The 26,542-nt window shown below is 42.8% G+C and overlaps 1 protein-coding gene across 3 annotated transcripts in view; it reads right to left on the reverse strand.

The window, feature by feature from the left end:
- The window catches only part of samd11 (sterile alpha motif domain containing 11), a 67,615-nt gene continuing 41,073 nt past the window's right edge, over positions 1 to 26,542 (reverse strand). For 2 of the 3 annotated variants that reach the window (XM_030139062.1, XM_030139064.1), the window contains exons 7-13: positions 17,613 to 17,766; positions 12,062 to 12,177; positions 11,609 to 11,687; positions 9,243 to 10,009; positions 6,095 to 6,228; positions 2,022 to 2,132; positions 1 to 1,734 (exon numbers count right to left, since the gene is read on the reverse strand). In XM_030139062.1, coding sequence (XP_029994922.1) covers positions 1,450 to 1,734; positions 2,022 to 2,132; positions 6,095 to 6,228; positions 9,243 to 10,009; positions 11,609 to 11,687; positions 12,062 to 12,177; positions 17,613 to 17,766 — 1,646 coding nt within the window. In that variant the 3' untranslated portion in view covers positions 1 to 1,449. The remainder of the gene's footprint in view (positions 1,735 to 2,021; positions 2,133 to 6,094; positions 6,229 to 9,242; positions 10,010 to 11,608; positions 11,688 to 12,061; positions 12,178 to 17,612; positions 17,767 to 26,542) is intronic. The other variant, XM_030139063.1, reaches the window with a different exon arrangement.

Consider the following 26,542-nt stretch of genomic DNA (forward strand, 5'->3'; position numbering starts at 1 on the left):
GGTGTTTCTGTAGGATTTATTTCACCTGCGTGGTGAATAGAAAAATAGGATGAAGACAAAAATTTCGAAGGGAAATCTAGAGATCATTTTTAATTCATTGCTTGCGTAGTTTAAAAAAAATCCATAACAAATTCAAAACATTTGCATTAAGAGCTTTGTGCCTTTCTTTTCCCTGCAACCAAGAGAAAACAAAGTAAAAGTATCTTTGGAATCCATCTCAAGGGCTAATTATAATACATATCATAATCTGCTTTATCTACTACGTCAAAAGTCCTATAAATATTTTTTCCTCATATTTATATGCTGAAGTAGCATTCAAGATTGGAGCGTCTTTTTAATATTACACTTTTGTTTTTTAAAAAAATGGCAAACAAAAAGTATGAACAGAAGTACCACCAAAGTTCAGCAAGTCACATTTTTCAGTAAAGAAAACCTTATTCGTGCAACTACATGTAACAAAAAGTCAAAGTACCACGTATGTAACCTTCAGGATATTTTCATCTTAAGCGTGATTCTGTACAATTTTGCATGTTTTTCCTACCTCCAACAGTAGTCAACACAAGCGTACAATGACGTAGGCCGTACACACCAAAGCCAGCGTCTGAGCTTTTCAAATTCAGGAACATTTAGTCTCCTTTTGTGTCTCTAAACGACGGCTCTACCTGTGCCATCGTTCATAGAGTCCATCATGTGAGACGTTCCCCTGTTGGACCAGGCTTTGTCTGAGACTGTTAATGCAAAAAGAAGCAGACACGTCGTGAAACAGTTTTAATTCCACACATCCGGTCATCTTTGGTATCAGGACAGTGGAATGCATAGTTGCAGTGGTAAGAGAGAGCTGGTCAGATCCGCATATGCTTCGACTCCAGCCTGTAAAAAAGACAGGACAGATCCACGCTGCTGTTTGGCCTCAGGAAAAGGCAAAGAGGGAGAGGAGAGGAGATGGAGGAGGCATGTTTTTAATACCAGGGTTCTGCAGGGCCTGTGGTGGGAGCAGTCAAAAGAGAGAGAGAGAGATGAGGGAAAGAGAGCGAGCAGAGCTTCCTCCAGCCCAGGAAGGAAGGAAGAGTTTCCGCTAGCGTCTGACTGTCTGACTTGCAAGAATGCCGCATTTGTGGCAGGGCTTCGCTCCTTTTTTTGGCAGGCTGTCTGTGACCAGCTGTCTCCTTTTCCATTTTCTCTATTCCTCTGTCGCTTCACGTGTCTCCCCTCCAACCCAGTTTCTTTGGATTCTGCTCGGCTGCAGGCGAACTGAGGAGCTGATTGGATTACAGTTCAGAACGTCCCGTCGTCTTTTATTCCAGTCCAATATTTTCCCATAAATCTCTGCTTAAAGGTCCCGAGGTGGTGGTGGTGGTGGGAGGGGGAGAGGTCAGGTCTAGTCTGGTGAATGGAGTCACTCTCTCTGTGTCTTTGACGTAGTTTGACTCAGTCCGCTCGTCCACGCTCCTACGAAGGAGTTTTGGCCTCATATCGTCCTGCCACAGTGGAGCCGTTACCGTTTTCCTGTTTGGGGGAGGAGCACCCCGGGGTGGGGCCGCTGTACGGGGACGAGCTGCTGCTGGTGGAGGTGGGTCTGTGGGGGAGGGACAGGGACAGGGGCAGAGGGGCATCAGATGGTGCGTTCAGGGGGTCCCGGTCTCGATCCGGGGGTCGTAGAATAGCAGAAGGCGGAAAGGGGAAGGCCAGCGGGAAGCCTGTCATGTAGAAAAGCCTGCCAACGCGCCGCGCCACCTGTGGAGTGGACAGAAGAGCACACGACGTCAGCGTGGACTGAAAAGTCAGACGTGAAATGATGCTTCTCGTATCTGAGAGAGAGAGAGAGAGAGAGCAGAGGAGGAAAGGCTGCAGTCTACGGGGCAGGCTACTTACACAGGTCCACTATGCTATGCTAGTACGACGTTTGAGCTGATCTACTGACAGAGACACACATCCAGACACGCAAAGACGCTCAGACACGCAGCTCGCTCACGGCTCCACCTGACCACACAGAAACACTCGCAGCTCTGCGGTGTGTGTACCTGTGAGCGGATCTTGAGCGCAGGCCCCAGCTTTAGTCCCATGGTGTTGAGCAGGTGCTCCTCAGTGAGCAGCGGTAATGTCTCTCCATCAATGGCCTGCTCCCGAAACACCTGGCAGAGACACAGCCGCTTCAGCCACAGCCCCGGCATACACACACACAGACACACACTGACCGGCAACACACAGCCACACACAAACTACACAACAGTGGTCCCGCTCCAAAAATCACTAAACATTTTTACTGTAAAAACCACCTCATTGTGGAAATGCTATAACTGTTTACGTGTGTTTTAATACAGTTTTTACATGTTGTATCTGGACTTAAAGGGCTCATATTTTGCTAAACCCACTTTTATTAGTCTTTGGTACATTTATTTGTGTATTTGGGGACCATAATAGTTAAAAAAAGTTTGAATTTGAACCCTCCAGGGGCTGCAAAGCTATCTTTTTATTCATTCTGGCAAAAACTGCAGTGGATTTTTAGAACGTGTTTTAATTCTCTCTTAATTTGTTATGTTTTGTAACTAGTTACGTCATTACATTTGCACATATAAGGTTAAGACTTCCAACGAACATTTCTCCAAGTACGCCATAATTGTTTGTCAGCAGCAGCAGTTGTAGTAAAAACTGAAAATATGTCCAAACTTTGAGCCAATGGGCTCTATGCACAGCCCCAGTACTTCCTGAACTTCAGGTGGGTCCTTTATTTCCTGTCTTTCGTTATTGGACACACTGATTAATCCAGGTGTGCCTAATTAATCAGTAGTCACAACAAGAAGTAGCAGACACACCTGGACTAATCAGTGTGTCCAATAATGAAAGACAGGAAGTAAAGGACCCACCTGAAGTTCAGGAAGTAGTGGGGCTGTGCATAGAGCCCATTACCTAAAATGTTCAGTTGTTGGTTGTATTAACGAACACAAGTGGTTGAATGGGACAGAGCAGCACAGTCAACAACCTGGAGGGGGTGGGATGTGAAGTGGCTCATTTGCATTTAAAGGGCCAACACTCAAAACGACCTTTCTGGTGTCATTACTCAGAAATAGGGTTGAAGATGGACCTGTGGAGTTGAATTAATGAACAATTCAGACCTAAGCAGAGCATTTACAGTTTACGTAGACCACAGGGAAATGTTTTAAAATGTGTAATTCCATTTTAAAAAAAAGCTAAATATCACTCCTTTAAAGAGTTGCTTTAGATTTCTTTGTCTGTGGTTGAGACTTCTCCCCATAGTCTACTTATGACAGTAAGATGGTGCTCATTGTACCACCAGTTTACTGAGGCAGACAGACACTCAATAGCCACTTTTAACAGTTTTTCAGAAATTCATCTATATATTTACTAACACTTCTTTAAACAAACTTCCATTATTTTGACACGGGAGAAGACCTCGGGGCTGACTCAGGACACGCTGGAGGGATTATATCTCTGGGCTGAACTGGGAATGCCGCAGGATTCCCCCAGAAGAGCTGGTGGAAGTGACCAGGGAGAGGACTGGGACCCGGATAACGGGTATGGTATTTTAACATCTTTGTGGCTTAAACATATTCACAATTATTTAAGTTGACATTTTTTGGCTTCTACCTTTCTGAAGACATGCCAGTTGGAAACTTCTTGGCCAATCCAAACGCTGATGTTACTTCATTTTATTTTTATCCTGTCCCTAACCAAGTCTTTCAGCTGTTTATTATGTTGTCTTTTAATGCACACAGATTAATGTCTGCCACTGCCATTGGTGAACAGACGTCTGACATACTGGTACATCTGTGTGTCTCTATTCATTAGGCTCAGAAACAGGTTAATAATAATAATAATAACAACAATAACAGGCAGAAGTAAGAAATTACAAGGAATAAATACAAGTGCCTTAAGTCAAGTGTCAATAATTTATAACATGTTTGAATAGAATAAGGAGTTTGGATTTTGTTCCTATCTGGACTGGAAGAGCACAGGTAAGGAATATTAACAATATGTGTCGGCCATTTTTAAAGATAGGTCAGATTTTTTTGATGTGTCTATGAGATATAGAGTATCAGAGTCACTGTATTAACTACAGTAGATGGAGGTCAGGAAGTCAAAACTACATTTCAGCTGCCTAAAAAAAGTCTGAGTGGACAAGAAAAAAACAAAAAAACCAAAAACAGGTTAAGTGTAAGTGTATTTAGAGCGTTCATCACATTAGCTTTACTCCTTAAAGCAGAGGTCTTAAACATGCGGCCCGGGGGCCAAATCCAGCCCGCCAAAGGCTCCAGTCTGACCAATGAGATGAATATGTGAAATGCAAAAATTACACTGAAGATATTAATCATTGTAGTTCAGGTTCCACATACAGACCAATTTAATCTCAAGTGGGTCGGATCAGTAAAATACTATCATAATAACCTATAAATACTCACAACTCCACATTTTGTCAATGTCATTTTACTGTATTTACACTAAAACAAACAATCATTTCACAAAAACACAAATAACCTGAACAAATATGAACATTTTGAAATGTCTGAAGTGCAAGTTTACCAATATTCTGCCTGTTATTAAATGTTTTGTGTATTTGTTGATCCACTGTGATCTGTAAGCTGTAATTTACATGTGTAAATGATAAACTGAGACATAATATTGTTAAAATTGCTTAGTTTTCTTTAGAAATTTCAATTTGTTCATGTTATTCACGTTGTTTTAAAAGATAGTTGGTAGATGTAAACATTTTCATCCCATAATTTTACTTTTTTCACTCTAAGACATTGAGAAAGTTTGGAGTTGGCATTGTATATTATGTTATTATTTTACTGGTCCGGCCCACTTCAAATCAAATTTGGCTTAAAGAGGCCCCTGAACTAAAATGAGTTTGACACCCCTGGTTTAAAGAGAGCAATGTTACCGCTTCAGTTTCAGTCCAGCAGCAAAACCAAAGGAGGAAAACACTCGAAACACACACAACTGATATTGTTGTTTTTTTGTTTTTTTTAAGATGGCTAAAACACACTTGTGCTCCTCTAGTCCCACTTCCCGTCCACAGCAGTCGTGTCCTCAGGTCTGCTTCTCCAAACTGGTGACATTTAACCACTTTTCGGTATCTGAACTACACACACTTCAGCTTCTTTATAATTCCAGTATAAGATCAGGACAAAGTTACACTAAACCTAACGAGTCTGTCGCCTGAATCACACGAGTTCTAGAGTTCCACATTTTAAGTCTGGTCTCATCTTTTCCTTCTTTTCTCTTGACTAAAGGCGCAGCAGGTAAACAACCCCATGATCTGACTGAATTAATGCATGGTTTAGTCCCACATGTCTCCGGCTAGAACCTGTTTCCAGCTCAGTTGCTTGTTTTGACCGACTCACAGTCCAAAACAAAGATATCTTTAACAAATATAAGCGGAACAACTGTCGCATTTAAGAATCTGCCATCAAATATTTGTCGATACATCGCTGAAAACGTCTCCAAGCTATGAAAATAGCGGCTGAACTGTAAAACTTTTAGCGCATTTGGCTTTTGATTATCATGTTAAAAACGGCGTTATCCCTTTGTGACAATGTTGAGGGATTCATCCGCCAGCTCCAGTAATTTGACGGTAATCACGGCAGCCTGGTGGGGTGTGATTTTTGTTTTTTCTGCTTTTCTGTCATGTTTGCATAGTTGTTTCACTCCTGCTGTATTTGTGTGCTTTGGTAAGGTTGTTAAAAAATGATGGACGTGGTTTTTGTGTATTTTCTGAACCAGGCTGGATGCGTGGCTGTTAAACAGCAGAACTTTGATATGACAAAAAAAAGTTTTTATCTAATGGAGCGGACAACATGACTATACACAGACATTAATAACTCTCACAACACACACATATACATCCGCTTAGACATGAACACACACCGACGTTCACACACTCACAGTAAACTTTAGACACAAATCACATCCTCCACCTTCCACCTAAACATAACCAGATGCTCTTCCATATTATCGTAGTGTCATCGCTGGATAAATGTGATCTGGGTCGCTGTTGTACGTTCAGCCTGCCCCCTCCCTCTCTCTCTCTCTCTCTCTCTCTGTCTGTCTGTGTGTGTCCCCCCTCCCTCCTCACCTGTGTGTATTCAGCGCATCCGGCCAAGCTGCTTATGAAGCCACACACGTCCTCCACACTCCACTTGCTGATGTCCTCCGCAGGGTTGGCTGTGGCTGAGTCCTCCCCATCCATGAAAAGACCTCCCATGGCGCCTAAAAGAGCAGCAGTGGGTGAAAATGATGTGTCAATATAAACACAGGGTACACAGCTGCTATTAGGACACACACACACACTCGGCGCTCGTTTTTAAGAGGAACACAACGTCAAAACTACAGGCCAGGAATAGTTTGGAGACACTTTTTAGACATTTTGGGAGCACTTCCTGCCTCCTCGTCGAAGGGAGTAATACATTACAAATACTCTTGCTATAGTGACAAAATACTTTTTCTGGTTTTGTCACAGTATTGGTATGAAATTGCTAACCTGTTTCACTAGTTTAACTGATTTAACAGGGCTATAAGTACTGTTTTTACTGTCAGAGATTAAAAAATGACCTAGAATTATTGTTAATGTTTAAAGAGCTCTGAATTTCTGACAAAGATGCCAATGTAGTGGAATGATATAATCCGAACTGATGTATATTAGTTAATTATTTTAACCCATAAAGACCCAAACAACCACTGGTGAGCAAAAGTACCAGTTTAAAATGTTTAGTAACTTCTGATGCATTAATTCTATCAATACATGTAAATAATTGGTGTAAAATACAGTTATTCATCTTTTCATGGCCATCAGATATGACCCATTTGGACGTTCAGAGGCTCCATAGTTACCGTGGAAACACAGTCATCTTATACAACATTGATTCACCAGTAAAACCCATGGAGTTGGATCAATGACAGTGGATGGACACACTTGGTTTACGTTCAGTTAATGATGAAATTTGTTGAAAAAGTCACATTTTTTCTTCATTTTTCTCTGTTTCTGATATTATGACAATTAACTTTAATGTTAGCTTTTATGAACATCTACATGATCAGTAAATTAAATATGGGAAAAAACATGATTTTTATTGAAGAAATACAAAATACAAAGACTAATACTATAATAAATGGTGATAAATCACTTAAGAAAGGTTAAATAGAGAGAAAAATTCATTTGGGAACTACCACAAAAGTAACACTGGGTCTTTATGGGTTAAGGGTATTAAGAGGATATTTTTGTCATTTTGGCTAATGAGGGGGACTGACACAACTACCCTTCCATTCATTATATAGAAAGTAGGGCTGTCAAAATTAACGCGGATTAATCCATCATCATGAATAATCTGATTTAAAATGGTAAGGCAATTAACCCATCTGCAGCACAGAATGACTCTGAACATCTCTGACAACGCATTTCAGGCAGTTTGTCTAAGTAAAGTCAGTGACACGCATGAATACATGGGCAGTTGATCCAGTAGTGACAGGCAGCAGAACGAAAAAACAAAGACACTAAACAGCACGTTTGCCTTCTGGATGGAAATATGAGGACAAAAAAACCAAGATGGAACAGTTATTTTGTTGAAACTGTTGAAGGTGTTAAATAAACTCGTTAAGTGCTTATATATTCTCATCTTCCTTGAGTCTGTTTGCTCATACACAATGAAATGTGATCAATATAGATTAAAAATGAATATTTAATCGTGATTAATCTAAATTAATCCACAGCAAACCTGTGATTAATCGGATTAAAATTTTTAATCATTTGACAGCACTAATAGAAACTAATCAATTATTTGGGTTTTCTTCATCGTTTCATCTTTAGCATTATGCAACAAATCATTCAGTGGAGCCGTAAGTAGGATTTCTACTTTCAAATATTAGAAAATAACATGAAATTATCATTATAGTGTCAAGAATAAAGAGTGATGTTACACCAATGGATTGGATTGTGGAGATTTGAACTGAATCTATTTATACTGACAGACTGACAGATTCATGGCCACTAGAGGGAGTAGGGAGTCACTCTGCCAGCCTCCCATGGTGATGAAAACTAACACCACAAAGTCTTTGACCAAAGCATCAGAAAGTGACAAGATGGAATGAGAACCAATAAAAAACAACTTTTAGTGTCAAAGAAAGTGACAACATGATAAAAGCTGGAAACACTGTTATTTTCTCCACTGGGCACAGATAGAAATGTAAAGAATGGAGTTTGATGATGAAATGTCCACATTTCTTCTACATGGGTGAGTTTGATTATGACGCTCATGAAGGTGTAAAGTTATTATGGGATGTTATTATCTTTGCTAAGTTTTCTATTTGTTGATCCATGGTTCAGAAAAAACTGTCACAGTTCTGACCTTGTTTGTTTGATTCTAAACAGATCGTTAGTTCAGCCACTGACAACATAATCCGTACAGAAAACAGAGGTGATAAGTGGCTCTACTGTGGCAGTTTTCTGTCTAAGAACAAAGCTAAGCTAACAAAGCTAAGCTAACAGGGCTATGATGTAAACTATCAGCTGATGCAACACATGAAGATTATAAAACGGTGTTATTTTTGACCAACTATCAAAATTACTATCTGAGTTTTAGTTTGAAGAACAAAACTTGATGATTCCATAATACAGATGTGTGTCAACAACGATTTTTATACTTTTCTATTCAGTAGGTGCCACAGTCTGTGGATACAAAGAGTTGATGGTTTTTGTAGTCCTTAGTATGTTCTGGTACAAGGCCTCCTCCTACTGTTGAGAGTTTGGAATATTAATACTATATAAAACCACTTTAAAGCTGCAGTTCTTCATAGTGTTTTGGAACCATCGGCCAAAAATGTTATATTTTCCTTTTAACATAAATGTAATTCAAGGACTGTTTTTAGGCTGTCGAAAATCTACCACTGGTTTTTTTTTGCTAATTAGTTTTCTTTAATCAGCTAAATAGTAGAAAACAAAGTAACTTCATAAAGCATCACCCCAAAACATGTAAAAGCTCTTTTAGTTCAAATGTACATTGAGTTTAACCACCAGTTGTCTGGAAGCGTTGGAACAAACGGCCTTTCAGCCCACGTGGATCTGCTGCTGCTGGTGTGTATGAGGGTCACACAGGGGTCGAAGGCAGGGCCCCTGACAGGGAGAGGTCTCCACAGTGGAGACACGCACACACACAGTGAAGCTAATGGGTTTCACATGTCGGCTTGTGTGTTTAGTTTGGTGTGTGTGTGTGTGTGTGTGAGTCTCTCACCCGTGTGGAAGTAGGGGTTGGCGTAGGGGAAGCCAAAAGGGAACGACTGGGCGTGGAGCGCAGGCAGTGGCGGCATAAACCCCGGGGGCAGGTGGTACTTGACGTCGGCTTTGCCCAGTCCTGGGGTGAAGAGGTGGCGGCTGGGAGACTCTGTTCCCGCTGAACTACACGGAGCGCTCAGTCTGCCCGAGCCCTCTCCAGCCTCCTTGGCACCGTCACATGCTCCTTTGGCGCCTGTCTCCTTAATCCCCTCGCGGTCCCGGTCCCTGGACTTAATGCTGGACTTGGTGTCTACACCCACCTCCCGCTCCTCACACATCTCTGTGTCACTGTCAGAGTCCTTCATCTCGTCATCCGGCCCCTCCCTGTCAACCTCCCTCCCTCTTATGTGTTCCACGACGCGGGGCTGAATCTGGGGGCCCCTGCGGGAGGCCTTCCTAATATCTGCATCTGGCCCAGCGGTGGAGCTGTGTCCCTGGGCGTCTTTGGGCGTGGAGGACGCTCCTGCCTGCTGCTGCTGGTGGTTGAGGGTTAGAAGGGGCGTGGTAGCCCCGTGGCGGAGCACCAGCATGGCGTTAGAGCGGCGGGCCAGTTCCTCGCGGAGCGGGTGGCCCTCTGGGATGTCGTGGAGACTTCGCAGGGCTGGGTGGTCGGGGGGCAGTCCAGGGGGAAGAGCCCCCAGAGCGTCGGAGCCCAGAAGACGCTGCTGCCGCTGGTGGAGGTTTTCCAACTCCTTCTGTCTCAGCAGCTCCGCCGACATCTCCAGTCTGATGGGATGGAACACAGGAACATAAAGTGTAAAAATACAGAATAAAAATCACTTTTAAAGGCAAACTGTAATACTTTGTGTATGGACTATGAGCTTTAATGATACAGAACTGTCATCATTATCTGTACAATAATCACAGACATCCATCTGTGACAGTGAACTATGAATTTCTGGATCCCTGTATGATTTTCCAATAACAACAAGCAAAATTTCCTGTGAGCCTACCAAAATAAAAGCATTCTAGTGTTTCAGTAGACAGAACTCTCTCTTAAAGCTCTTACTGTGAAATGGGAAACAAACAGAAAAGTGGTAAACTCAATATCTGGTCACTTTGGCAGATAATTCTGTTTACTTCGTTTGTTAGATAAAGTCTAATTTTATTGACCTTAATGTCATTTCATCTAATCGACGTGTCAACGTTCTTGAACTGAGCCTGAACTGGCAGGTTCAGGGTTTTACCCACTACTGTCCACTAGGGGCACTGTCACAGACTGAACAGAGGAGTTATTTGACAGTTACATGAAGTTCATTAACCCTTTGTAGAGTTTGAGTCCTGCTTCATTTTATAACAATTTACTGTACAATTGTTAATATTCAGAAATTGTAATTTACAGACAACAACCAGTGAAAGTGTATTATTAATCCTCCCAAGCAGCCTGGATTATCCCAGTATGTTTAAGATTAAATATCTGGACAGGTTTTACTGTAGTCAGTCTGTGGTAGATTCAATGTGACCAACCCTCTGTTACTGTCTTTTCCCTCCATCTGTCTAACTGATAATTATGCACCAATTCTCTGGTCTCTTAACAATGATAATATAGTATTCACATAAAGTTATGATTAAACGGTAACAAAATAAATCCAATATTACGTAATTTTACTGTGAATATGATGAACTTACTGTAAACTAAACCTCATTTTATGTCATATAGTCATTACAGTCATCATAATGAGTTAAACTACTGTAACTGGAGACTTCTACATATATTTAATATGTATTGGTTTGGACTAAACCCTGAATGTTTACATCTGACTAAACAGGTGGGCTTTTGTTTCCAGGACATCCATCATCTCAGATACATTTTTATCAGGCACCATGTCATTACTTCCAGGAGTTCTTAAGAGTCTAAATTTTAGGCCTTAAAATATCTTAAATATGATTTGTGACATCTTAAAATTCCATTTGATTATGAACATTACTTTTATAAAGTTGTATTAACTTCATTCTCTCTGATATTTGCATTTGGGAAAAAATGTTCCATATCCAGATGAGAATTCATCAAAGCATACGCAGTTATTTTGTTCAGATGTGTTTGTTCATCACAACAGCAGCTACTTTTAGATGGAATAACTTAATTAGTTGAAGTTTCTTGAGAACCGTGCATTCATCTCTTGGTTGGAGTTTGTTCCAGATGACAGAACTGAAGCATTTTGAATCCATGCGTAAGAAATTCTCAAATTACAGAAAACAAATAACTTGGAAACCTTGACTTGTGTGTTATTGAAAGTCAGAACAACACCTGGCGTCATGTGATATTCTCTGTTCACAATAGGAGCATCACCAAAGTGCCCCCTAAAGAAACATTACAACACACACCTTGCCAGATTCTGCTTCCTCAGCATCTCCTGTTGGCGAGCAAAGATCTCAGCTTGAGCTGGTTGGAGGAAACCATATCCTAGGACGCAAACAACAGGAAAAGCATACAGTAAGACACACATTACACAAAGTACGCCTCTAAACCAAAGTACTATAATCTCTTTCCTGATGATGCAAATGCACATTTCCCCTTCACCTACAGGAACATATGACAGACTTGACCATTTGGGAGCCGTGCAGAGGTGGCAGCAGCAGGATTTAAGTGCAATCAGTCGCCTCAGCAGGTGATTGTACGAGTCCTTCACCTCTATACGAAGCGGTGCTAATCAGCAGCCGATGTCTTCACTGCTTCGTGGTTAATGATTGGCTACCTCTGTTCTGCTAAACCCTTCATACCTCCAGACTTTTTTTTTTTTTTTTTTTTGAATAATCTTGTTTGGCGTTCTCACTCACCGGGGGCCTGGCAGAGAGCGGAGGGCATGCCCAGGAATGGAGGCCGCAGATGAGGTCCTAAGGCGATGTGGGGGGCGGTCGGAGGGGACAGCAGGGGCGGAGGGTGGGACAGGTCCCTGTGGACAGAAACACACATTCATTTGGGTTTTACCGGACACAACAGAATGTCAAACTCAGGTGTTATTTGTGCGTTAACAGAATCATTAATGAGTGTGTCGTCTGCGTCTGCGTTCTCGGTGCATCTCCGCTCTTCCTTCTCATTCGTGCTGGAACACCAATGTATGCGGTGTATTTTTATCAGTGGAGCTCCAGAGGCCTCCGTGTCGCCCCAGTGCCTCATCAGTCTTGTCACGCCGCAGCAAGCGCCGCTGGCCATTGCTGTACCCTGGACTGCAGCCTTTCCTTCCCCTGCCGCCTCGCACGTCCACACACACAACTGTAGACCCACACACATAATGAGGGCTGAATGCACAATGCCAGTGTGTCATGCTCTGACAGCTGGGGCGGCCCCTGCGTCTTGACCGGGGCCACGGGCTGAAGGACCTTCTAATTAACACTCATCCCTCCTCTCTTCTCTCCCTTTTTTTTTTCTCTTTTTTTTTTTTTACGCGCTTCTCCCTGCTTCCCTCCCTCGTTCCCTCTCGCTCTCTGAGTCGCATTGAAGCGGCTGAAAGGCTGGAGCGTCCTGCAACCTCTGCCTCTGAAAAGGCCTCTCCATTATTGGCTTCATCTTTTGTCCTCCTGGAGGGGGAACGGCGCCTCTCACCTTTCTCTCCCTGTCTCTGTCTTGCTCTGTCTAAACCATCTTTTTTCTGTTCTTCTCTCTGGCCTCTCTACTTCTCAGTGACCTCTGAAAATCTGTCTTTCTTCCCGTCCACTTCCATTTCTCGCACCTTTTCTCAGCGTAGCTTTTTGTCTCCTCTTCATCTCACACAGTCTCTTACTCTGGTCTTGCTTCTTTATGTTATTTTATCTTTTTTTTTCCCCTGTTATGCTCATTCTGTCCCTCTCTCTCTCTCTCTCTCTCTCTCTCTCTCTCTCTCTCTCTCTCTCTCTCTCTCTTAGTTTTATTCACATCTTAGGTTCAGGGAGATTTAGAAAAGCAGATAAAAAGCTGAGGCGAGGGGAGGCGTCTCCACCTTGACCCTTTCAAAGTGTGTGAGATTTGGAGCCTGGACTGGATGATGATGATGCTCAGTCTGATTTTTTTTTTTTTTGTCTCAGGGCCTTTTTCTCAGTCTTGTTCCTTTTCCTCCTGAGCTGCTGCTATCACACCAATCAGAGCTCAGCTGTGTGTGACTGCTGCCGCACAAAAAAAGCCTACATAAGAAACAAGCCGAGGAAAACAACAAAATCAAAACCAACACTGGGACGCATGCGACCGCAAATATTGTTTTGCAACCGTGTTCAAATTACCTAGCGCCTGCATGTCTCCCGCCTGACTAAATGCTGAGGGAAAAGGAGAAGGAGGGATGGATGGAGGGAGGGAGGGAAGGCTAGCATGAACGACTGTGGAGATGAGATGCAGAGGGGGTTGGAGAGGAGGTGGAGGTGGGATGTGGCGGTGGTGGTGGAGATGGGGGGGGGGTATTCATTGATCGCCTCCGCCGCTGAAATGTTAATGCTAATCGTATAACCGCTCTCTCCGGCGGTGCCTCGCACTCCAGTGGCAGCTCCAATTAATCTTGGGTGAGGGCTGCGGCGCGTGACCCCGGTGCCGTGAGCCGGGGCCCCGCTAGCCGCTGCTTATGTAATTACACCGCCCAGTGTGTAATCACCTGGCCTAATCCCTGGAGGCTAGCAATTAGCCTTGCGACGCACAGTTCTACTAGGCAACGCTAAGGCGCCCGCAAAAAAACTCTTCCCCTCACTTCCCCCCTTCATCTCCTCCTCCTCCTCCCCCCATGGCTCCCGCATGCCAAATTCCCATCAACCCCCACCCCCTTCTCTCTCTCTGCTGCTCCCCCCCTTTCTTCCCTCGCCTTGCACCGCCTACCCTTGCCTAGCGTTAGCCCGCAGATGAATAACGGTCAATTAAAGCTGCATGACTGGGGCTGCCAGGCGTCTGCGCCACCATAATTAGGCCTAATCACGGGGGGAGAGAGAGAGAGAGAGAGAGAGAGAGAGAGAGAGAGACAGAGTGAAGAGGAGAGAAAGAGTTTGACACTCCCCTCCACTCCCTTCCTCTATCTCTCCCTCTCTTCCTCCTCCTTTTATAGGAGGCAATTTTTGAGGGAGGAGTGGCAGACATTAGTCGTTTTGCTCTGGGGTTGTGTGTTTGTCAGTGTGTGTGTGTGTGTACACTCATGTCTGTCTGTCTGTGTGTCTTGTGTGTTTTTTTTCTTGCCTTATCTGTGCATTTTGTTTAGCAAACCACTAACATGCTATAAAAAGATGAGGCACAAACATTCACCTAGTTTTTGCATGGGACTGAAAATACACATGCACATGCAAAAGGTGGGCTCATAATCACGCCAAACTATTTTCCTGGATGCTCTCCGTCTCCCTCTCCTGCTCTCCGTCTCCGTGTCTCTCTCCGCCTGCAGTGAGGCCAGGGGCTCCTGGGGAATTCACTGGTGTGTGACGACCTGTCAGAGTGGCGACAGCGGCCCCGTCCCGCATCAGCCAAGCAGTGTGTGTGTGTGTGTGTGTGTGTATGTGTGTATATGTGTGTGTGTGTGTGTGTGTGTGACAGGGCTGCCCTTAATGACGGGAGCGTGGGGGGATTAGGAGCGCCGCGCGGCCGCCTTCGGCTCCTTCTCCGCAGGAACACATTTACACAGGAAGCTCATTAAAATGGATGAGGCTCCCTCCGCGCTCCCTCTCCCGCTCTCTATCTCGCTCTTTCCCTCCCTGCCTCCCCCAATCTCACACACCCTCGATCTCCTCGCTCCCTGTTTTGGTTCATCTCTCTCTCGCACGTCGTCCTCTCTTGTTTCTCTGTATCCTCTCCTTTTCTTCATCCCCATTTTAGGCTCCCTGTTTTCCACCTTCTCTCTCTCCTTCTTCCCTCTTTCCTTTTCTCCATTCCTTCCCTATTTGCCTTGCAGATGCTTGGTGAGCTTAGTGCCATTTAAGGCCAGACAAATGGAGCGCCAGGCTCTAAGCCCATCGAGCGGCCCTAATGATTTGTTTTTAACAATGGGCCCTAATGGGCCCCAGATAATCAATGATGAGGGGTCGATGGAAAGGTGAGCCACAGACTTAGAGAGAGGGGGGGGGAGAGAGAGAGAGAGAGAGAGAGAGAGAGAGAGAGAGAGAGAGCGAGCTTCTGTCCCTAACCGCCCTCCTCAGCCTTGCTTTTTCTAGTTTTTTTTTAATCATTTTTTTTCCCTTCTTGTTGCACTCATTACACTCACTCTTTTTAATTTTCTCCCTTCTCTGTTCCTGATGCTTCTGATACTTCTAGGGTACATTTAACGAGCTTTAGACACACATGTAAACTATTTGACAAAAACTAAACACTCATTTATCTACAGATATTAATAAGCTGATTTCACAGCCTACACTTGTCCATGAAGATTGTCCACAAAATGTGGACCGCATTTGACATGCAGATATAAATAGCTATGTGTTTATTATATAAGTCCACACTGCCACATACAGTATGTTCCGTTCTGAATATGTACAACAAAAAATGTTGCCAAATAATTGCCAGATGATTGTAGCTTGGTACAAATCAATTAACACTCAGCCCTGGACAACATTCCAGTCATAGAGACAGCTCTGTGTAGGAGTTTGCGTCCACTTGCACATTATACTTTTTACTTTTCTTTTGATTCCATACACTGTCTTACACAGAAGTTACATGAAACACTCAACTGAAACATATTGGAAGTTGTAGATAACAGAGGAGGCAAATAGGGATATTTCCAAACTTATATTTTTTCTATTCTTGCACCTGGAAATGACTAAGATCAAATTCCATTCCATGCTCCAACATGAAACGATAATTTATACAGACATTAACCAAGGTGCATCTGTGATATGCAATAACTATGTTCAATGTTCTGATGTACAGCCAACTGGATCTGGATCTGCATCTGACTGGACCAGTTCTGAATGAAAATCTAACCTGATTTTTCTTATTCTATACATTTCTGTCGTGTTCATCTCACATTTGCGATGAAGATGTATCAGTCAGCACTATGCTCATAAACGGAACTAAAGAGCCTCGGCGGCCTGTCCACATACCTTTGGCCAGATGGTTTATACATATATGCATCAGTATAGTCCAGATTTGACACTAGTCTGTTTCTTTTCCGCCTTTTCCCACACCGTCTCATTTGGATGATGGCAGAAGTAACCACGAGGGCACTTTGACATATTCTCCCCATTAACCCCTTCACTTTACTGAAAAAGGAGGAAGATGTGCTGAATGTGAAAGGGTTAAAGAGGATGCAGGCGGGAGGTAGAGGGGGACGGAGTGAGGTAGAGATGGATGGAGAGAGAGAGAGAGGGAGGGGGAGAGAGAGAGAGAGAGAGAGAGAGGGTGAGGCCTAGTTAACTCTCCCCTGGTCCTGTGTGGCTAATTACTCTGTGTGCTGTCGGAGAACAGCCGCGGCTCACTGACTACATTCGCGTCGTAACGCCGGACACACACACTCACACACACACACACACACACACACAAATTAGCAGGCATATTCACACAAACAAACCCAAATTCAATCCGCACAGATGAGCACGCATGCAGACCGCCAGCTTGAAAAATGGAACAAACAAACACACGCGAACAATCTGCCCCTCCTTCTCGCCTCAACACACACACACACACACACATACACACATGCACAATATCTACACCCCCACAGCCTCCCAGAGCTGCACCACACAGCGCCTGGCCACTCTGCTTCCTGCTTATATCCCCACCCCAACCCCTCACCACCATCCTCTCTGTCTCACTGCACACACACACACACACACGTACACACATACACACACTGACACACACACACAAACCCTCCCCCCCTGCTGCCGCACCGCCGGCCCATTATCGATCCCCCGCCTCTCCCCGCGCCACATAAATAATCGACAAGCAATTACCCGCCCACTCCCGCTGCCCCCGGCTTTGTTTGGGAGGCGTAGGGGCCATCGCTGGGGGGAGAGGAGGGAGGAAGAGCCAGAGATGCAGGCGTGCAGCTCCACAGTGGTAGCCAAGAGGTTATTGGATCCTTAGTTTAGCCATGTATGTGGAGATACACATGTATTCACACACACATACACATATATACAAGCGTGCACTGAAGCACAACGAACAACAAAAAAATGAAATCAGATTGAGCGAAGGAAACGATATAAGAAAATGTAGAGAATGTAGTGAAGAAAACTGACAGGTGATTAACAGATTTTTTTTTTTATTTTATCGTACTCTTTCTCCCACTTAACAGCTTTTTCTTCCAAATATTGATTTCCACGTGTCGTATACATATATACATGGAGGATCTCTGGTGCAGGCTGTATGTGTGGATGTGGGTGTTGGGTTTAATTAATGATGAATAATGCTGGTGCTGAGGCCGGATGCCGTGGCCGCTCTATGTGTGATCATTACCTGTCAGTGTAATGTGCGTCCCGGTGCTGTGGTAAACCCTGCTTGCGTCTCTGACTGGATGAAGATGAGCTGCCCGCCGAGGGCAGGTGGGCTTCCAGGGCTGCTGGATTCCTCACTGCTGCAGCCAACGCCTCCTGGCGAGCACGCAGCATTTCTGATAAAAGGTGGAGGGGAAAGGAAGAAGCAGAGAGATGGGAAAGAGTCGATATGGCAAAGATGAGGAAGGATGAATATTTGAGGCAAAGTGGGAAGAGAAGGAGTGAAGAGGAGGGAGGAGGAAGAAAAGACAAAGACAAGTTTAGCATCAGGCTGTGCACACCACAGCTCATCTACTGACAGTTTTTAAATGCAGCTTTGTATTGAACAGTTTGAGACACAAAATCCCTCTTTACCCACTGCCAGCTCATACATTTGTGGCTTTTTCTAAATGTCTTGAACACGACATATTCTGTGAGTTTGAGAGGCACTTTAAAAAGTTGTTTAATGTGCAGTTGTGATGAATGTGAGGACATAAATATCCTGATACCTTTTGAAAACACGCAATGTCATTTTAAACTCCACTCGTCTCACTCCACATTAGCACTGAAAATGACTGTCATGCACTTTTTAATCCCTGAAATGCATATATATACTTAAACACACACCTAGTATATAACACACACACACACTGAATAAACAGGAACAGCTCATTTGGATGGTCAATCTGAGAGTCATTTTTAACATTTCAGCTGCTTATTTTGGACATTTCAAACAGAATCGTGTCAAAAAAGCTTAAAAAACGTGGATAATTTTCTCATAATTCATGCATGAAGGTGAAAAAACAAAAACTATAATTGTTCAACAAATTACCAGACAAAGCCCAACAGCTGCATCTCAACTAATAAGTTGTTGAATATGTCATAAATGCATCCAAATGAAGTGATGAAATTAATCATTTAGGTAGAGCTGCATGAAATTAGCAAACCCTGATTATCATGAAGCGAAAACAATGAACAATGACGCCGTGTGATGATGTTTTCAAAATAAATAAGCACCAGTGTGGGGAAGTTTTTTGTTTTTTTTTTCTTTTTTTTTGTAGCACAGAGCAAAAAGCAACTTCACACATTGGGTCCAGAGCATTTTTATCCTCCTCACCTCCACCACCACCATCACGCCTTCTCCCTCTATCTCTGCCTGCCCTCTCCCTCCACCTCCTGCCCTCCTCGTCTCGCCTCATTCCGTCTCTTTCTTTGCTCATCCCCCCTCTCTCGCTCGCTCCCAGCATCGCCTGTTCTCTCTCACCCTCGTAGGAGAAGAGGCCTCATCATTATCAGCCAGGCCAGGCCACACCAGGAGACATGGCTTCTAATGAGAGAAAAATCCATCCTGCTCTCTCTCTCTCCTCCCTCTCTCTGCCTCAATCTATCTCTCCGCTCTACACCGCCGCCCCCCTCTTTTTTAATTAGACAGATCCCTTGGGAGCTAGGGGCCATTTCCGCCGCCGGTACGGGTGTGATGTGTGTTTGTGTGTCTGTGTGATTTAGGTGCTTGTGTGTGCACGCCTGACTCTGTGTGTGTGCGTGTGTGTATGTGTGTGTGTGCGTTGAGTCAGTTGAGCGGGCGCCAGGGAGGGGGGGTGAAGCGACAGATATTAATGCGGCCTAGCTCCGGTGTATCGATCTGTTTGCTGCGCCAGGCCGCAGGGGACTCGGCTGGCGGCAGACAAGGGTGTGTGTGTGCGTTTGGCTGTGTGTATGTGTGTGTCGAGGAGGGGGGGGGGGTTAGAGGGGGGTTGAGAGAGATAAGGGAGAGATCAGAGGGAACCGGAGCCCCTGAGCGTGCACACACACACACACATACAACCACACACCGATTGCCGTGCACTTGCGTACACGGCGCAGGGGTGACGCGTTGACCTCTATGAGTTTCCTGTGGTCACAATCCCACCTCACCAATTATTTCGTACGACTGAGTCAGTTAAAGGGGCGCTCCGGCAATTTTTTTTTTTTTTTTTTTTTTTGCACTTCCATTAAGTTGGGGACTTGCTACAGATAGTTGTTTTAAAAGGAAACTTTGAGATAGCACACGCTGAGATAAACGCTGGATCCGAAAGTCAATACGTCGTCTCAGTTGATTGAGATTCGTCAAGCAGAGCAGTTTTGTTTTTTTTGTTTTTTTTAAAGCTTATAAAAACACACAGGGATAACACAACCAATTACAAATAAGGAGAATATAATCATAAATACATGATGGCTATGCATGATTAACGGTGTGCGCTGGCGGTTAACGGGTGAGAGAAGCTGAAAGCCGGGGTGGACAGGACGTTAAACTATAGGATATAGGAGGTAGAATTAGAGGAGATCTAGAACAGGGGTGTCAAACTCAGTCTAGTTCAGGGGCCACATATGGGGCCCCAGTAGGTCAGACCAGTTGAATAATAACAGTGAAAAAGTAAAATTACAAAATGAAAATGTTTACATCTCTAACAAATCCTTTAAAGGAGTGATATTTTGCTTTTCTAAACGGAATTATGCATTTTAAAACATTTCCCTGTGGTCTACATCAACTGTAAATGCTAAACTTGGATCTGAATTCTTCATTAATTCAACTCCACAGGTCCATCTTCAACCCTGTTTTTGACTAATGACAGGAAAAAGGTCATTTTGAGCGCTGGCCCTTTAAATGCACGTGACCCTACCCCCTTCTGGGACGTTGACTGTGCTGCTCTGTCCTGTTCAGCCACTTGTGTTCATTAATACAACCAACAGCTGAACATTTTAAGTAATCGGCTCGAAGTTTGGGCATATTTTCAGTTTTTACTACAACTGCTGCTGCTAATAAACAATTGTGGCATACTCTTAGAAATGTTCGTCGGAAGTCTTTGACCTTATATGTGCAAATGTCATGACGTAACTAGTTATAAAACGTAACAAATTAAGAAGAAATTGAAACGGGTTGTAGAAATCCACTTGATTTTTGCCAGAATGAATATAAAGATAGCTTTGCAGCACCTGGAGGGTTCAAATTCGAACTTTTTGAACTATTAGGGTCCAAATACACAAATAAATGAACCAAACACTAATAACAGTGAGTTTAGCAAAATATGACCCCTTTCAATTTCTCTGACAAAAGTGTCATGTCCGTCTTATCTGTGATTGGTTTACTCTGCACCTGTTAGTCCCGCCTTCATATTTGGCCAGGCTAATGATTGACACCCCTAATCAAGAGTATTGTTGTAAACTTTTCAAGGTTAAATGCAAAAATTCAACAATATTAAAAAGGCAAACCAACTTGAAACAGGTGAGCTGCATAGACACAGGGATGAGCCATTACAGCATCACAGATTTCACTGCACTACAAATGAGGGCTGTGATGTCGAGGCTGCAGAATTTAGGACGTTAATCAGGATACTATTATACATCCAGCGCTAAAGGAAGAAATAGATTTAAAGTCGAGTAGTAGTGGTCGACTGGAATAATAAAAATAATGATGTTTTCATCAGCAAAGAGCCAACTGATGATGAAACTCCAAATATCACCTCTGTATCGAAGTAAGTAATACCTAAATAAATGAATGAATACATCACATTCACTGAACGCCAGAATCAAAGTCTATTAACCTTCTAACATCGACTCTTTTCAGGGTTTAAGTTAGGGTTACGTTCCTAGTTTCTCTATTTAACATTTGACTGAGCTTCATTATGGCTCAAATGTAACCGTAACCCTAAACACAACCCTAAAATGGGCCATCAACCAACTGGATGTAGCGAAGAGAGTTTTCATCAATAAATCTGTAAATGAACATCCAAGTGGGAGTCATTAAAAAAAATTTGCTCTTATTTTCCCTCAGTAAAAACTCTCAATTCAATTGCGATGACCGATATTAGCCTGTCGGAGCCACGTTCTCTGTAGAACCTCCTTTTCGACCGTGCAAAATTCAGACTTGCACGTATTTGAGGATAGATTCTGTTCATTTAAATGTCATTTTGTTTTTGTCTTATTTTGCTTTGTTTTGTTTTATTTTGTTTCTTTGCATGTTCCAAATGAATAAATACATAAATAAATAAACCTACTGGTGCCAATTAATCGTCCATGCCCATCCATCCATCAGATCCAGCCCCAGATCTGTACTTTCCTTAACACACCTCAACAGCCTCAAACTTCACGACTCCCCGTGTCTCATGAATACTCAGATCTTTCAAACCATCCACAAATCACTCAAGTTATGTCTGAAGAATTACATCAACCTGAGCCATCAAACAAACTCCTTTTGTTTAAAAAGCTTCTTCATTTTGACTCGGGATCTGTCAAATGTTGTCATGAAATATGAACTGCTTTTATAGAATTCCTGACTTATATGGAATCCAGGATGTCCACGTTTGACTCCAGACAGAACGAGTCGTATAATACCCAACGTGTGAAAATTTCAAGCTTATTCCGATAATTTCTCCGTCTATTATTTCTTGAATTTTTCCTCATTCTCTTTTAATCCAGACCATGTTTGTAAGTCTTCACTCCCAACCCCGGCTTCATGTTTTGCTCTCTCTCACTAATTCTCTTTCATGTGAACAGAGACGAGTGGGCTAACCTGGGGCTTTACCCTGGAGTGTCGGTGTGAGAGTGTGCGTGGAGTGGAGTGGGTACTCAGATTCAGAATTCCCCCCTCTCTAAAACTCATCATGTTGCAGCTGCTCGGACAAGAAGAGAGTCCCTCCAATAGAAAATTACAGCCCTAATTGAGGACAATAACACAAACACATACACGTCTCTTTCTCTCTCTCTCTCTCTTTGCATGAGTTATTTTGGGAGGTCCCTGTTTGCCACTTAGACCAATCCTGCTTATCCCTCTTTTGTGCCATCCCATTTTTCTCCCTGCCATCATTCCTGGAGTTGGGCCTAAATCCCCTCGGTTAAGCTGGGTTTTCCTCAGCATGAGAATATGGAGGAGCGTCGTGCTGATACAGCCTGGCCAGCCCTCTGATGGATTTGGTGGACTGGCAGGTACACAAAAGCGCACATCCATCCATTAAAGCACAACATACACCAGGAAATTATGTGTCTTTTCAGGAAGAGGTACTCCTTCTGCCAATATCACAGGCTTAACTGGCACTAAATGCGTAGTCAGTTTGTTGGGATGGATGTTTTTGACCATCTCCACTTTGACCAATCACAAACGGGAGTTTTAAAGCTCTTTGGGATACTGTTAAAGTGTGTTTAAAGTGGTAATAAATACATATTCTGAGTTGGTCACACATCAGACAAATGTGTTATTAATCACATGGATGAATTTGCATCGCCAAGCACGTAGAAGTAAGATTCAGAACCGTGGAAAAGCTAATGATAGAAGGCTGTAGCTACCTCCAGGTGGGCCCGAGGTGATTGCCTTTAGTAGTCTTTTGGAACGCCGCCTTATTCTTACTAGAATGGTGGAAGGAACCTGCCCCACCTTCTGTTGGACATTGGGTCAGAGAAGTGATCTACAATCTTAAACTTGAAAAAATCCGATATACATTACGTGGATCTGAGCAGAAGTGTCATAAAGTGTGGACGTGGTGCCAGTTAAAATGTATGTTTGTATGAAATACTCTATGATATGTACTTTTATTTCTACAGTGCTATATTGTATATGCATAACGATATCGAGTGACAGCAAGGGATTTGGGAGTGGTTTTCTTTTTTTTTTCTTTTTTTTTTTATGCGTGGGAATACCAGTATGTATTTTCATTGTTCTGTATTTTGAAAATTCAATAAACATATCTAAACACACAAAAAAGCTAATGGTGGCTCTCAAACCACTCCCAGTCACAGGAAAGATGTCTCATCTGTGTAAAATGTCACTAAAACCCAAAGGCTGGATGCTCTGTCAAATTCATATTAAGATTTATGAAACCAACTGGACTGATTGTAGGATAAAATCTGATATAAGTAGACATATAGACCCAGGGGATAGTCTGTCTAAAGCTTTATATGACTTTTACAGACAGACATGTTTAATTCATCAGTCAGAGGACAATGACCTGACACAGTTGTATGTCGTATGCATAAATTAGCCAAATGAAGTTATGTTATCAATATCAATAGACAGTATAGAACAAAATGTATTCATGTTCTCATAACTATACATACAACTTTGGATAGGCATTTCCTAACATAAAAACCAGGAGTCAATTACAAGCCAGGCCTGTAATAATGGTCAGGGTCAAGGGTCAACATGTACAGATAAAGAGTAAAAAAATTATCTGGATAAACATTTGATGATTGTTATAAAATGCACTGTCAGTTGAGCATAAAGTCGACTTCTACAAATTTAACTGATACATTCAACAATACAGTCGTGGAAAAAAATATTAGACCACCCCTTGTTTTCTTCAATTTCTTGTTCATTTTAATGCCTGGTACAACTAAAGGTACATTTGTTTGGACAAATATAATGATAAAAATAGCTCATAAGAGTTTAATTTCAGAGCTGATATCTATCCATTTTCCATGGTTTTCTTGATAATAACCAAAATCCCTTCAGTTCTTACATCAATATCTATGGCATTGTACTGACAAAAACAGTGCTTTTAGGCATTCCATGTTTTCTTTTCTGTCTGTTTTAGTCACATGATACACACAGGAGTTAGTACTTGATTGCATAACCATTGTTTTTGATGACTTTTGATGGTCTAATAATTTTTTCCGCGACTGCTTTCAACCCTGTTGTTCTAGATCAGTGTCCTAACGTGGTATTGCCAGATCTCAGTCATTGCTGTGCGTCTTACTTTTCCTGTGAAAATGTCATTAGTAGAAACTTACAAGTGCAACAGGAAGACATTTACATAATTAAAGCTCTGATCAGCAATGAATACATCCAATCCACTGAAACTCTAGACGGATTTTAATTTGTAATGGGTAAGGAAGTGTTGCATTAGTAGAAAAGTGCATTGTGCTAATTTTATCAACACAAGATTGAAAAGAGATTTTGTACTCAGTATAACCATTTCTACTTATTAAACAGAGGATTTTAGAAATAAAGACCTGCCTGATTCAAACCTCCTTCAAATAAAGGTCTGGCACCTTCTGCAGCTGAGGTAAATAAAAGCACTAGCTGCTATTTAAGGAAAGAAGATAGTAGCCTATGATTTATTTTTAACATTTATATGTATAATATAATGTTCTTGGAATATTAGTTGCTCCTTAATTGTTAAAATTAGATGTTTCTCTCTAAAATCATGGTTATTGGACAATCAAACCTGCCTCCACAATATCATATAAAGTCATCTGGCAGTCTGAAATTATGTGTGTATGTATGTATGTTGTGTACAAAGTAGCATAAATGTATAATGTGTTTTATTTGTCAGTTGAATGCGTGCACTGGATCATACTGTTTTTATGTGAACTTTGTTGTATGTAGGGGCTAAAGATGGAAATTAGCCTCGGCTATAATCTTGCACATTGGCACATATTGTGTTTATTAATATGCACTGTCCCTTTGAAAAATAAATGTAAACTTCACCTTCTTCAAAAACACTGTATTTTGGCGTCATTGATATAAATACAAGTTATTTGGTTTTTAAATTTGTAAAATGTTTTTTTTGTGTTGCCAGAATTTTGCCTCACATTTGTACATAACAAAACAACAAAGACTCGCAATTGACCAGGAAAACCACTCATACTAACGTGGTCTACATTCATAACATTATAGGGGGGGGTCATGCGAAATATTGCTACAGTGCGTCGTTGGTCTATTATTTCTAGCCCGCCCAAAAAATCCATAAAACAAAAATGATGACAAACAGTTAGCGCTCCGCTCCACCCTTCAGCACTGCATAGTTCATTACCTTTTCATATGTTTTCAGCAATTATTTTCCAGAATCAAATCACTGAATTTCCCTTTCACAGACTTTAAAGAGATGTTGTGTACAGCCTCATGTTTCAAATCAGACCAAACTGTAGGAGACAAAACAGAAGAACGCCCCTTCCATCCCTCCCCTCCCTTCACTTTCATCTGGATCTTTACCCCCACCTCTCTTTCTCTCTTCTCCCTCGCTCTCCTTTCATCATATGAAGAGGGAGGGAAAGCCCTCCTGGCCATTCTACAACCCCTCCACCCCCGAGTTTCAGCCCCCCTACCCCGCCGCCCTTCCCAACTCTTCTTTTGCCCATCAGGTCCAGAGAGGACCACTCAAACAACACCTTGCACCTACACATTCATGCACACATCCACACACAGAGTTCCTCCTCACCCCCACCTCTTCCACGCACACACTTTCATTTTCTGTGCCCTACACTTCAAACACATGAAAGGATGCTCTGCAGGGACCAAGGCTAAAGGGAGTGTTGGAGGTGGGGGTAAGGAAAAGGAGGGGAAGGGGTATAAAAGCAGTGCTTGAGAGGGAGATGTATAGACGAGGAGGTGGTGCCGGTGGAGGCCCATGGACAAGGGAGCAAGGGGCCACGGGGGCCCATCCTAGACCAGGTCAATGTCAAGGGGCTCTCGCTGCACAGATCCACGTCAGTCTCTCCAGGGACAAAACAGCCGTCCCTGTGTCCCGCCTCTGAGACTGTTTGTGTGTGAGTGTCACTTTCTTAACAAGCTCCAACTGTTAATTAGAGAAAAGGAGGATGTGGGGGTAGTGTTAGAATAAGTTTTCTACATAAACAGTTGGAGGAAGTAGCCAGGTGTGGAAGAAAAGAAAATATTAGCAACACCAAAGACTTGGCTGTCGAGGAGTGCTGGCAAAAGCTGTGATGCCCGTCCACTTACAGGATCTGAGAGACAAACACAACAGTGGATGTAGACACACTTTCATCAGATTCATACAATGTGTGTCCAAAAGCATCATTAATAACTGTAAACTTGTATTTTATTTGTGTCCTCTTGATTCACACTCTTCTCTCCCTCATTTTCCTTCCCTTAGAAGCTTTTTTCTCCTGCTCCCTGTGTCCGTCTCGTCTTCTACTCATAGA

The sequence above is a fragment of the Sphaeramia orbicularis genome, chromosome 7 (assembly GCF_902148855.1).
Source record: "Sphaeramia orbicularis chromosome 7, fSphaOr1.1, whole genome shotgun sequence".
NCBI lineage: Eukaryota > Metazoa > Chordata > Actinopteri > Kurtiformes > Apogonidae > Sphaeramia > Sphaeramia orbicularis.